The following is a 13999-nucleotide window of genomic DNA, read 5'->3' as shown; positions in this document are numbered from 1 at the left end:
CTCAAGAATTGAGCTGTTGTATGCTTACTTTACTTACCTTTACATTTAAATACACACTTACGTCCTTCGTGATTGATCTATATATTTGACCTTGTATCTATAGTGATCAATCAATACATAATTCTTTTCCCTGGATTTTACAACAGTAAATTTACAATTTCCCAAGACTGGATTTGAATTCTGTAGGTTGTATGTTTATTCTTGCAGCCCTTTAGAAGAATATTCTAGAAATCACTAGGAAGAGAAAGGAAAAAACCAGGTGAGGCACATGGTCTGTGATAAAACCCTGGTGCCTTTTAGTCCTGGAAATATCACAGGCCTAGGTGAGTAGGGTGCCTGAGTGGCTGTTGGTTGAGCATCCAATTCTCGATTTATACTCAGGTCATGATCTCAGGGTTGTGGATTGAGCCGTGTGTGGTGCTTCATGGTCAGTGTGGAGTCTGCTTGTCCCTCTCCTTCCCACTCTGCCCCTCCCTCCTCATGCATGCCCTCTCTCAAATAAATAAATCTTTAAAATAAAATAAAATAAAAAGAGAATTCCTATGCCATTTGAAATACAATATAAATTTAACAAACAAGAAATAGATACGCATTATTTTAAAAAAGGAGCCTGACTTCGTTTCCTCTCTTAGTGTTGCTGACAAAGTGTCTGTGCTGTAATATGCATAAGTTACTTAGAATAGATACACAGTCTTTATACTTCAGGAGCTAGCTCCTTACGAAGGAATCTGCAATCCTGCAGATTATAGCTTTTACTGAAAGAGGTGGGGGGGAAATGAACTGGGTTAAGTGGACTAAGGGGGGGGGAAGACTGCTAGTGCTTTTTTAGTGTTAGATCTCTTTGTTTTTAGTTCCTGTTCTGAAAATAACTGTTTTCAGGGACCAGATTTATGTAGCTGAGTGATGTAGGGGCTGAAATTAGAGGCTCTGGGGGCAGATCGCTGGCTTAGCATCCCAATCATGTGGCTTTGCAGCCATGTGACCTATAGCATAGCCATTTTACTTTGGTCTCAGTTTTTCCCCTCTGTCAAATGAAATCTCATCTACCTCAGAATGGGTATTAAGTGAAATGATGCATGTGGAGCATAGCACGAGGCCCTGGAGCACAGGGGATGAGAGAGAGAACAGCAAATATTAGTAATTATAAGGATAGAAGAACTTCTTCACAAGTATATTATTAACATGATTTACATGTTAATGCCATACTCCATAAAGTATGTTTTTCTTAATTATCTCATTCATAAACTGCTGACAAATTGGCAGTTAGTCAATCTGTTTATTGTTTTATTCACATCCACATATAGATTATATTCTCCAACTAGATATTATAAAACTAGACGGTTTTAAAAATAGTTTTATTCATATCATAAAAATATCAGAATAAAAGTACAACTCCTTGAAAAAATAGTACTAATAATTTATCAAATGTAATAAGTAATGTAATATAATTTAAGTATAAATAAGCTGTCTCTTAGGTGTGTCCTCGTTTGTAACTACTTCTTGAGGTCTCCCCTTGATCATGTCTAAGGATTATTAATCTTAACTAGATATAGCAATTCCTGTTTTTTTTTTTGTTTGCTTTAAATTCTTGTCTTTGCTTTAAATTATTTATTTCCCTCAGTGATTTTGTTCTGAGAGTAACCATTTAAAAGTGTACTTAAGACTCTAACATAATCTGGTCCCATTATAGCTACCCAAATTAAATGTTTTAGACCCAGCCACATGTGAGAAACTTGGTCAAATTGCTATCCAACGTCAGATTTTCCAGTGGGAATGTCTGATTGCTCCCACTTAAGTCAGGTCCACCTTCTGGTCCACTGAGTTGTGGAAGACAAGTTCAGAGAAAGAGGAGTCATGAGCAAATAACTCAGGAACAGCAGTTAGCACTTTAGGGATAAGGAAGGTCTAGGGAATGCTATTTTCATTACCCTGATCGATTTCTAAAGACAGCTTACTGTTAGTAATACACAATAAAAACCTATCTCATTTTAAATGAGAACTTTCTCATATTTTACAAATGAGGTTAAACTAGCATAAAGCCATTTAAGGAGATTATCAGTCCAATATGAACCAGTGGGATGTGACTCTGTAAACCAACCTATTTCTCTCCAACCTATTGCTTTGAGGTGTATAAGTCATTGATCTTACATGTCAGAGGATATTAGTTTGGGATAAATCTACTTTCTTTAGAAACTGATGGAGAAGTGGGAGAGCACAATGAAAAATGAAATATTGGTTAACATCAGTAATGTTTCCATCATCCTCACACTGGTATATGTACCAGCACACTACTCACACATTAACATCAGATTCCTTTTTATAACAACACACAATGCTCCAGTGTTGTATCAGATCAAGTCTAAAAAGTTGACCTGACATTGGATAAATTCTTTTTCCAGAAGCATTTTGACTGATGTGTGTATATATAAACACACCAGTTAATAGCACAGAGCCAGACTAATGGAAAAGAGCACCAGATATAGGAAATCTGGATTCTGGCCCAGGCCTTTATCCAGGTCACCCCCTGGGCCTTGATGTCCTTGTCATTAATGAGACAAGTGTTTTCGAATGTCTCTTCCAGGCCTGAACAATTCTTTGTTTCTAAGTTCTTTGACCAAGGTTACCAGAGCTACTTATGTCCCCACCATATTCCTCTGGTCACTTTTTGCAGGGCCACCGAAAGGAAGAGGCTCCTAGAGAATAATCCTAGGATAATCCTGGCCATCTGAAGAAATTCAAAGAAGAGGCCAATCTAAGATGGAGGTGGGACCTGGGGAAACAAAAAAAATAAACGAATACTTCAAAACCTGAATTCTCAAAGGAGGAAGCATTTTAATTTTTATATTTTTTATCACAAAGGTGCTCCAAAGTTGAGGTGACATTAGTAGATTTTAATCTTGATGGCCAAAAAATATAAAGGGAAGTCTAAATTATGGAAGAATTTAGGACAAGTCTGACAATTTTTATTACATGAAATATCTATTTAAGCACCAGTGATCATCAAACGACCATATATAGTGATCAAGGTAATATTCTGCCTATGAGGCAAATATATGTCAGGTATGTTTGTTCTCCATAAGCCTACAACTTAGTAAAGAATATAAGACATGCATATGAAAATAAACCCAGATGGAATGTGATGTGCAAGAGAGCATTGCTCTAGCAGTTCAAAGGCAGAGTTGCCTGAACTGGACAAGGTGACCCCTGAGGAGACAAGACCCCAGCTTCAACATGGCATATCAGCCGACTGAGCAGCAACCAACTGTTAAGGAAAGTCAGAGAAGTTCTAGGTAGTCACGGAACCGAGGTGGACATCCTGGAAAGGACATCCTGAAGAAGGTGGAAAAAACAGGAAACAGAGACTGCTGTGGGGAAATGTGCATAGCCTGCTATGATGTTGTAAAAGGAACCTGAGCTTAATACCCAGTTTGAGTCCTGGCCCTGCTCCTTGCCTACCTGACCTTAGGCAAATCACAACCTCTGGGAGGGAGCCTCGGGATTCCCTCCTATAAAATGGAGATAAAGATCTTGCTCACAAAGATTTTTATAAGACCAAATGAAATAGGGGTGCCTGGGTGGCTCAGTCGGTTAAGCGGCTGCCTTCGTCTTGGGTGGATCAAGTCCCACATCTGGCTCCCTACTCCATGGGGATCTTGCTTCTTCTCCCTCTGCCTACTGCTTCGCCTTGCTTGTATTCTCTCTCTCTGTCAAATAAATAAAACCTTAAAAAAAAAAAAAAGACTAAATGAAATAATAAAATAATGCTTTTGTAAAACAACCTATTAGAGTTAAGTCTCAGGTGGTATATTTCATCTCCTTTTATTTTTTAAAGGTAACTGCAGACTCATTTCTTATGCTTTTTCACCCTAACTTCGTAAATCAAAAAGGAACTATTTACGGAGTCTATAAACCACCCTGAACCTGGTATCAGTTTCTTGGATTCTAATATTTCTCTTACATGAAAAGGCCTGGGAAGCTTAGGATAACACAAAATTGATATAAGTTAATAGTGTGACTCAGAAAAGCTGCTGCTGTGTTAGGCTTTTTTAACAGAAAGAACATTCCAGATCCCAGACAGTAATTATACCATTGTATGTGGAATTAGACCATATCTAAAGTCTTGAACTCCACTTGTTGACATCTAGTGTGTTCACATGAAGCTTCTGGAAACTACTATGTGGAGAACAGTTCAAAGAACTGAAAATGTTTACACTGAAGAGATCAATTGAAATATGGGAAATTAAGCGGCTTGATACTTTCCCTGTAGGCATTAGGGGTCTCTTCTGAGTTTTTGAGTGGGAAAATGACATGAAGAAGTGATTCTTCATAAGATTTGGCTGTGTTGCTGAGTTAGTAGGATGACTCTGTTAGAGGCAGAGAGACCAATGAGGATGTTACTGAGAGGATCAGAGTGACCAGTAACTGACCCTAATCTGGATCCATCAGTAGTGAGGGATACAGGCGAAAAGGAATGATCAGAGTAAGCAGCTGGGCCAGGAATATTACTTCAAGGTGAATTTAAGGTACTTTACAGATAATGAAAGACACTGGGTTGACTGACAAGGGAGGGGAACAGTTCAACATGGCAGAATGGCACAGCGAAGAAAGGGGTAACAATAAGCAAGTCATATGTGAGGAGAAAGGAGAGATGCCAACCATCTGTTTAGAGTAACCTGAGTTAGGGTTTTGAGAAGGTGAGGTAGAGTTTAAATCTGGTACTGAGGAAGAAAGCACTGTGCTTTGGGATCCATATATCTCATATATTCCACCCTGGAATAGGTGAACTAGAGGAGTTACCTCCAAATGTTCTGCTTATACAGATGTTTGGGCAGATCCTATGTAGATCGGTGAGATCTTTTCCATGTCCACGCCTTCCTCATTCCTCTTTTTCCATCTCCACCTTGCAGCACATCCTTGAAGACAAGCACAAACAATAAAGATTTAGATAGGTGAGTTTCCCGTAAATCAGGAAGACTTCACTGGCTAAGAACTAGATCAGTGGCTCTTAAATCAGGGAGATTTCTAACCCAGTACCCAACACCACCTCCCCACCTCCCTGCACTGGGACATTTGAAATGTAATAGAGACATTTCTGATTGTCACAACTGGGGCAGGTGTGCTATTGGCATACAGTGAGTAGCACCTACAGAGGCTGCAAAACACACTACAATGCACTGAATGAACCTTAAAACAAAGAATTATCTGACCCCAAATGTCAGTAGTGTTAAGAATAAGAGGTCCTGAACTAGAGGGACAAGGCTGGGCAGTCTGTATCAAAAACATCCTTGAGCCCACAAGACCTCTTTACCCTACCTGTGGGTTGAGTTGTTGGTTGCAAAGAGTCTTACTGACTTCCCTGCACTTTGACAGTTTTTGAGCTGAAGTTTGGGAAAATCAGCAGATGTTGGTCTTCCAATTTTCTTTGCTAAATGTACATTATTTCTACTCCAAGAAAGGTTGGTGTTCCTTCATAGTGACTATGACCTCAGCTCTGGCCTAGCAGTTCCTCTTTGTTTAATTACAGAGATGGAGTGTAGCATATGTATAAGGCCAAACATTTAAACTCATAGGGAAAAACATCCTAGCTATCTCTTCTTTCCTCAACCACTCCTTATCTTTCAATAAAAAATGTATTCAAAGGAATTGAGAATTGGTAAAAATCACTAGTGGTCATCTAATTTCTCAATGTCATTAGTGCATCTTACTCTCCTTCAAGAAAATGATTCTTAACCCCAGATCTTGTCATTCTGACTTTCCTCCTCTTGAAAATCAAAGATTAAGAAATGTTTTCAAATTAGTTAGCAAGCATCAGTGTCTACAAGAAAATATAAAGTTGGGGGAAAAAGAAATGGACTAAACTAGAATGTGTCTTGAGGGCAATGATTCCTCATATTTATAACTCCAGTGCCTAGTAGAGAACCGGACACATAGTAGGTGTCCAAGAAATGTCTGTACAGTGAATGAATAGAACCTGGTGAGACCAGTAAAGAAGACACTAAGGTTTCCATAAAATGAGAAGAGGCTATAATCTAGGCTAAAACCTCAGAGAGTTGCTGACATACACTGTTAGAGTTTGGGCTTCCAGGAATTGAGGTCAAAATGATAGTATGATAGTACTTACTATAGATTAGGCAGCTTCCTATAACGGCAGTGATCACAGCAATCCCACTTACTACTGAGATTAGGATGACCCTGAGCTGGACTGGATTATCAGTATGGGGTGGCTCAACTGTGGAGGGAAAAGAATAGTATGAACTCTAATGTGTTTCCAGCTGCTGAATTCTATGCCTCATATCTACACAACTAAAAAGAATATTTTTCACTTCTTTCTCTGCTTAGCTCTCCACTAAGCACAACTCTTTTTTTTTCTTGCATAACTCTTTAATCAGACACATATTTGTGGGCAACTAATATCCAGATTATCAAGTATCAAATGTGAAAAAGAAATTTTGAACTTTTGTATTTACTGAATTAAGTTGGCATAAAAAAGATTCTTGGGAGATACTTTAAAAGTATTCTTATCTTGGGGCACCTGGGTGGCTCAGTCAGTTAAGCAGCAGGCTCTTGGTTTTGGCTCAGGTCATGATGTGGGGGTCCTAGGATTGGCCCCACATGGGCCTCTGTGCTCGGCAGAGAGTCTGCTTGAAAATTCTCTCTCCATCTCCCTCTGCCCCTCCCCTAGCTCATGCATATACTCTCTAAAATAAAAATAAAATAAAAATGAGAAATAAATCTTTAAAAAATTAAAAAGTGATCTTGTCTTTATATCTCATTTTAATTTTTTTCACTTTTTAAAAATAAACATGTAATGTATTATTAGCCCCAGGGGTATAGGTCTGTGAATCACCAGGTTTATACACTTCACAGCACTCACCATAGCACATACCCTCTCCAATGTCCATAACCCCACCCCCTCTCCCAAGCCCCCTCCCCCCAGCAACCCTCAGTTTGTTTTGTGAGATTAAGAGTCTCTTATGGTTTGTCTATATCTCATTTTTAGAACTGATATTTCTATGTATTACTAATAATTAGTTGACTTAGTTGACAGAGAGTTCTAGATATACCTTATTTTTCTCTCTCTAGATCTGTCACGCCTTTTCCCTTTGTCTCATCCACATCCAAGTTTTAGAATACCACCTGATTTCTAAATCTGTATATCATATTTTTGATCTCACTTTTCTCCTTACAGCACACACATTTTATTTAAAATGCAAATTTAAATTATAGATTCATTTACTTTAAATATTGCACAGGCATTGTCACAAAGAAACTACTGGGTTCTTTGTTTATTTTTCCGTTCTAATTAGTTGACATACAGTTCAACATTGGTTTTGGGAGTAGAGTTCAGTGGTTCATCATTTACATATAACACCCAGTGCTTATCATAACAAATGCTCTCCTTAATATGCAGCACCCATCTAGCCCATCCCCCACCCTCTTCCCTCCATCAGCCCTCAGTTCGTTCTCTATAGTTGAGTCTCTCATGATTTGTTTTCCTTTCTCTCTCTGCCCCCCATATGTCCATCCATTTTGTTCCTTAAATTCCACATATGAGTGAAATCATATGGTATTTGTCTTTCTCTGATTGACTTATTTCACTTAGCATAATGCATTCTAGTTCCATCCATGTTGTTGCAAATGGCACACTTTCATTCTTTTTGATAGCTGAGTAGTATTCTACTATATATACGTATATGTACACCATATATTGTTTATTCACTTAATCAGTGGATGGCCATTTGGACTGTTTCCATAGTTTTGTTATTGTTAATAATGTTGCTATAAACCTCAGGATGCATGTACTCCTTAGCATGTGTATTTTTGTATCCTTTGGGTAAATACCTAGCAGTGTAATTGCTAGTAGTTCTATTTTTCGCTTTTTGAAGACCCACCATTCTGTTCTCCTGAGTGGCTATACCAGTTTGCATTCCCACCAATAGTGCAAGAGGGTTCCCCTTTCTCTACATCCTCACCAATACCTGTAGTCCTCCTGTGTTTCTGAACTCCAGATTTGAATTTCCAGCTGCCAGCTACATGGCTGGATGCCACCATTTCTACCTGATTTAAACTGAACTCACTGTAGTCTTTCCGAAGCATATGTCCAACCATATTCTCCCATTTCAGTGAATAGCAACACCATAGTTACCGAATAAGAGTGAAGCCTTCTTTTTGTACTCACTTCCCAGTAGGTTCCCATGGACTTTCCATTCTGTATTCAGGATACCTTTGCAGTTGGTTCCTTTTCCCAAAACCTCATGCAGCAACTGCCTTCGTTCAGGTTTCTCTTCTCCCCACCTAGTTGTCTCCATACTGATCCCTTTGCCTCTGGTTCCCTAGGCTCTAATAATTCCTACACATTCTGCCACAGTGATTATTTTAAAATGCACATTTGACTTTAGTGCACCTACCAGTTAGAGACTGGGGAAAGTTGGTTTTCCTTTTGTTTTTTTTCTTTTCCTCTAAAACTCCAAATTGCGTGAAGATGAGTGATTACCAGAACACAGACATATCTCTTCTCCCAGCCCAGAATGACAGGGAGGCTTTTCCCATTATCCTGGGAATCTAAAAGCTACACAGGTTCTGACTCACTCCTGGCTTCCTCTCAGAGGCCACTCTTCACCCATCTTCAAGCCTCATTCAGCCTAGAAAGAGGATGTACGTTTGAGAAAAAGAAGGAGGAACTAGCAGTGGCAAACTAGCTCTGTGGTGATGCCCAGTAGGAACCTAGTAATTCACCATAGAGCAGACTTAGAATCCTAATTACAGAGGTAGGTGTGGACATTGGGCACATACAGCTTGCTAGCTGCACCATGAGTCAGACTCCCTGATTTACCTCCTTCCATGCACATGTGCCTTCCAGTATATTAAGGGCTAAGCAATTTGGCAGGCCCAGACTAAAAGAATCATGGGTCCAAACAGTTTAATTAATAAACTTGGGGATTTTTTTAGTATGGCTATTTACATAAAGTTTTATATAAATATATTTTTAAAAGACTTTATTAATTTATTTTAGAGAGTGTGAGTAGGGGGAGGGGCAGAGGGAGAGACTGAGAGAATCTTTAGCAGGCTCCACACTCAGCATGGAGCCCAACATGGGGCTTGATCTCTTGACCCTGGGCTCATGACCTGAACTAAAATAAGAGTCAAACGCTTAACTGAGTAAATATTTTTACATTAATATATTTATATAAAGCTTTACATAAATATTTTTACATAAAATAAATCATAAAAATATTTATGTAAAGCTTTGCTCTCATTGACTTGTAACGTTTTTATGAACTGTACACCTAATTTTTGTTTGTTTATGCAGTCAGCCCTTGACCACCCACAAATGCATCATTTGCTTTAGACTCTAAGTGACGTCTGCAGTTCAGATGTACCTCATTGGCTCAGTCAGTTAAGCATCTAACTCATGATTTCAGCTCAAGTCATGATCACAGGGTCATGATATATGAGATTCAGCCCTGTGTAGTGCTCTGTTTCCAAGTTAGCAAACTACAGTACACAGGCCAAACTTGGCCTACTGTCTCTTCTTTAAAATAAAATTTTGCTGGAACACAGACATATCCTTCATTTATATCTTGTTTATGGCAGCTTCCATGCTATAACAGCAAAACTGAGTTGTTGCCAATGATCATCTGACTTACAAAGACTAAAACATTTACTATCTGGCCCTTTTCTGAAAATGTTTGTCAGTTCCTGTCCTAAAATATCATATACACTTATATTCCAAATATAATGTCCAAAATAAGGTGATTGAATCTGCTATAACAGTGTGCTGATCCCTACCTTAGTCACAGCAATCTAAAATTGATTAAATAATGATGCATTAATAAAGTGAAAAGTAATGCTGAATTAATAAACTATATGATTCAAACCTCACTTCTATAAAATTTTTAGAATCCATAAAAGATGACTGAAAGAAATGAATTTGGACTATTAATAAAATCATATCAAAATTTTGTTTGTATTGGAAGTAATTATCCTCAGGAAATTTTATCTCATTACCTACGGAAGAAAATAATGAACAAGTCCACTTCAAGATGGAAAGACATGAGAAAATCATTCACTAGAAAGAGCTACCAGACCATGTAAAATATCTCCTCTACTCAAATAAAGATAAGAGGAAGATATATATACTATATATCCATGTGCCACTATATATCAAATTCAGTGTATTATATGTTACAGTACAGCCACAAAATGCATTAAGAGTGGGCCAGGGGTGGGAGGGAGGCCTCCTGGTCTTCCATAAAATCAGCCATTTAAGTAAGACACTTATTTTAAGTATCTGAGTTCTATAATAATCTATTATGGGTTTAACATGCATAAATTTATATAAGCCCAATTTATTCCATTTTACATTTTCAAATGACTTCACCTCTTGGGAACAGAAAATTCTGTAAGTTTACTAGCTGAAGGGTAAGGTATTTGAAGGTGATGGTATCTGGGCAAAAATGACCTGTATTTCCAGGCATTATCCTCAAGTAGTTTGTCATTGGCCTTCTTTACCAGACTTAGTTGTGAATGAACCAGTGGTTCTTAAAAGGCACATTCACTCATGAAAGGCAATGATATGATGCCATGGGACAATGGGAAGGAGGTGTCCCCAAAACAGAAAGCACCAAAGCCCCAAGGACAAGTCCAAAGAAGGACAAATTTTAGTGCTTAATATCAACAATATTGCTAAAATAACTTCCGAAGATGAGTACTTGATGGAGAGCACTTATTTGAATGTCTCAATTTTAGAAAGTTTATTAAAGAAAATAAAATTAATCTAGTAACACTATGCTTGCACCTTGTACAGTGACCTTAACAAGTCACAATATCACTTCATTATCATTTGTGGGTCCAAAAATACAAGAAATGCTATCAAAGTCAATATACACAATTCTAAAATGGATCTGGCTGAATTGCCTTCTTTTCAGAATTTACACAGTTAGAAAATCCCCAGCACAATGTTACGTACATTTTTGCCAGCTGAAGATCTGAGATACTGTTAAGTCTCCATACTTGACAAGACACACAAAGCTATGGTTGTTGGTTATATTGAAATCGAGTTCACTGCTAATAGTGTAGAGCTCAGTTTCAGGATCTTGGGAAACTGTTGTGCTGATTGCTTTTAATTCTTCTTCATGTTCCAACCAGCAGAGTTGAGGCTTTGGAAAACCTCCAGAGGTTGAACACATTATCCTTCTGATGTTACGCGATGGAGTTCCAAGGTCAGTTATAGTAGGGACAGGGAAGTCAGCTGAAGAAAGAAAAAAGATGTAAGTACACATCATTTTGTACTGGGGCAGTGGGGGGTATGTGAGGTTTTTAAAAAAATAAATTATTTAGCTTTAATAAGAATTATAAAATGAGCTATAACTTGTAACTTCCCATAAATCATTAATAGTTATGTATGATCCAAAGATCAACTTTGGTTTGAATTGGGTGTATCAATTCTTCATTACTTTTTTTAAAAGATTTTTATTTATTTAAGTAATCTCTATACCTCACGGCCCCTGAGATCAGGAGCCACATGCTCTTCCAACTGAGCCAGCCAGATATCCCAATTCTTGATCACTTTGGATGGAAGTAAGAGGACACTTATACAAAGAAATAGATCTATGTGAATAAATACTGACATAGTATTTTGCATTTGTAAGATACGAAGAGAAAAATAATAGACAACATTTACTGAGCACTTAATGCTTGTTGGGTTTTGGATACTACCTCATTTCATCTCTACAACAACCCTACAAGGCAGGTGTATGTCAAGAAAGATCAAATGTCAGAAATATCATTTGGTTTAACCTAATATGATTTCTGTAAATTATTTTTGCAAATAATCAAATTGAAGTTGAGAAATCATGAGTAAGTGGCAAAACTGGGATGTGAATTCTAGTTTTTCCAATACCAGACCCTTTTCTTTCCTCTCTTCTCTTCCCTTGCCTGCTTTTCTTTTCCTTTCCATTCCTGCCTTTCTTTTCTTCCCTTCCCAATATTTGAGATACACAAAGTGGCTCTCTTGTTTATCTATTATAAACTAATACTATAAAAAACACCTGTGAACCCACCATCCAACTTGAGAGCCAGTGCTTTGACTGTAATTTACATAAATCTACTTGTATGCTCTCACCTTTGTTGTCTCCCCATTTCTCACACTTGCGATAACCACTACTCCAAATTTTCTTTAACATGCCCTTACTAAATTTTCAAAAGTAGCCTTTAATAAGATAAACCTCTGTCCAAACTGTACAATACTGAGCCTATAATCTCAACCCCTCTACTTCACTGACTCCCTTGCTATTTTGATATGCATCACAAGGCCACAGGGCCTTCCTAGCATTCATTCCTACAAGATATTTGAGGCACTCTTGCATTTGTGTATTTGACCCCCAATAAGATACTAAAGTATATACAAAGCAAAGCAGAGTGAAATGACTGCAGAGAGCACATGAGAAGATTTTCTAACCCACTTTCTTCCTTTTTCTTAGGCCTAAAGAAATGTGTAGTTCTCAGCCTGAGTGTGGGGGACCAAGGCCCGCATACTTCATCCCGTACAGTTAGATTTCTTCTCACAATTCGGAGTTCCACAGAGAGGCGTAGTATAGCCTAACGTACTGTAGCCATTTTTTTTTTTAAGAGTTTATTTAGAAAGCATCATAGTGTAAACAAATTGTACCACTTGGACTTTCTTTTAACACAAGATGTATGATGCAAAGCGGAAGCCACTCATGAGGATTGTGCTTCTCGAAAGTTGGGTTTTTTTAAAAAGACCATTTGGGAACCATACATACATAATTAACAAAGATTTCCTTAAAGGCACAGGCTGGCCAAGATCCAACAGCTGGTTTAAAAGTCAGTTTTGCCTTTAAGCCCTGGGGCCAATTACTTCACCACTTTCAGTTTTAGTTTGTTCATCTGTAAGATGGGGTAGTCATACCGGCCTTCCAGGGTTCTAAGAATTAAATTACATCATTGATATAAATCATGAAGCACAAGGCCCAACACATAGCAAATCAGTTAGTAGATGGACCTCTGTGAGTCTTAAATTTGTGCTTAGATGAACTCCCTCATTTAAATCAAGTTGCCCTGTGAAAACTTCCCAAACCACCCAGTAGCACTATGACTAATAAGAGAAAGGGGAAGTTATGGCAAGTGATTATAACTGCCAGGAAAAGGAAAAACTTGAGTTTGGTAGGAGGTGAAGTCATCTTTTTTTGCACCAACCCTGTCTCTAAATTAAGTCTGACATTTTCCTGAGCCATTTTTAGTTGACATTTCCTACTCCTGCAATTTGTCTTATGAGATCAAATCATTATAATAGTAGCTGACATCAAGAATATTCCCTTTGTAGGGTGCCTGGCTGGCTCAGTCAGCAGAGCATGCATCTCTTGATCTCAGGGTTGTGAGTTCGAAGCCCACAAAATAAAATCTTAAAAAACAGGGGCACCTGGGTTGCTCAGTGGGTTGAGCCGCTGCCTTCGGCTCGGGTCATGATCTCGCGTCCCGGGATCGAGTCCCGCATCGGGCTCTCTGCTTGGCAGGGAGCCTGCTTCCTCCTCTCTCTCTCTCTACCTACTTATGATCTCTCTCTGTCAAATAAATAAATAAAAAAAATAAAATCTTAAAAAACAAAACAAAAAAACCCACAAAGAATATTCCCTTTTTTTCTTACAACATCAATGTTATGTATTATAACCTGGAATGACAAATCCAAGTAACCCATATCCTAAATTATGATTCATCTTCATTTCTGTGCTCTGCTTTTCTGAGACATACTTAACTTCAAGAATACTGAAAATATTCTGTATATTAGAAAGCATCTTTGCAAGGTCTGGCTAGCCTTTGCACAGCCTCAGCTGTCTCCCATCCCTTCAGTGAGGCGATCCATCTCAAGTAACAGCACCTATGGCCTTGCAAGACTGTGAACCATCAAAGAATTACTCTTTTGTATCTCGTTTTAATGCATTAACCCACATTGTTATAATTCTGAATGGGTAGAGTAAAA

At 38.1% G+C, this 13999-nt stretch overlaps 1 protein-coding gene across 3 annotated transcripts in view; it reads right to left on the bottom strand.

The window, feature by feature from the left end:
• Window positions 1-1270: 1270 nt before the first annotated feature.
• CD80 (CD80 molecule) overlaps window positions 1271-13999 on the bottom strand; it is a 27398-nt gene continuing 14669 nt past the window's right edge. For 2 of the 3 annotated variants that reach the window (XM_059163994.1, XM_059163993.1), the window contains exons 5-8: window positions 10970-11251; window positions 6122-6229; window positions 4798-4913; window positions 1271-2770 (exon numbers count right to left, since the gene is read on the bottom strand). In XM_059163994.1, coding sequence (XP_059019977.1) covers window positions 4813-4913; window positions 6122-6229; window positions 10970-11251 — 491 coding nt within the window. In that variant the 3' untranslated portion in view covers window positions 1271-2770; window positions 4798-4812. Of the gene's footprint in view, window positions 3723-4797; window positions 4914-6121; window positions 6230-10969; window positions 11252-13999 lie in introns of all 3 variants that reach the window. The other variant, XM_059163992.1, reaches the window with a different exon arrangement.

This window comes from Mustela lutreola, chromosome 2 (genome assembly GCF_030435805.1).
Source record: "Mustela lutreola isolate mMusLut2 chromosome 2, mMusLut2.pri, whole genome shotgun sequence".
NCBI lineage: Eukaryota > Metazoa > Chordata > Mammalia > Carnivora > Mustelidae > Mustela > Mustela lutreola.
The sequence above is the reverse complement of the archived record's forward strand: the minus strand, read 5'-3'. Positions and strand labels throughout refer to the sequence as shown.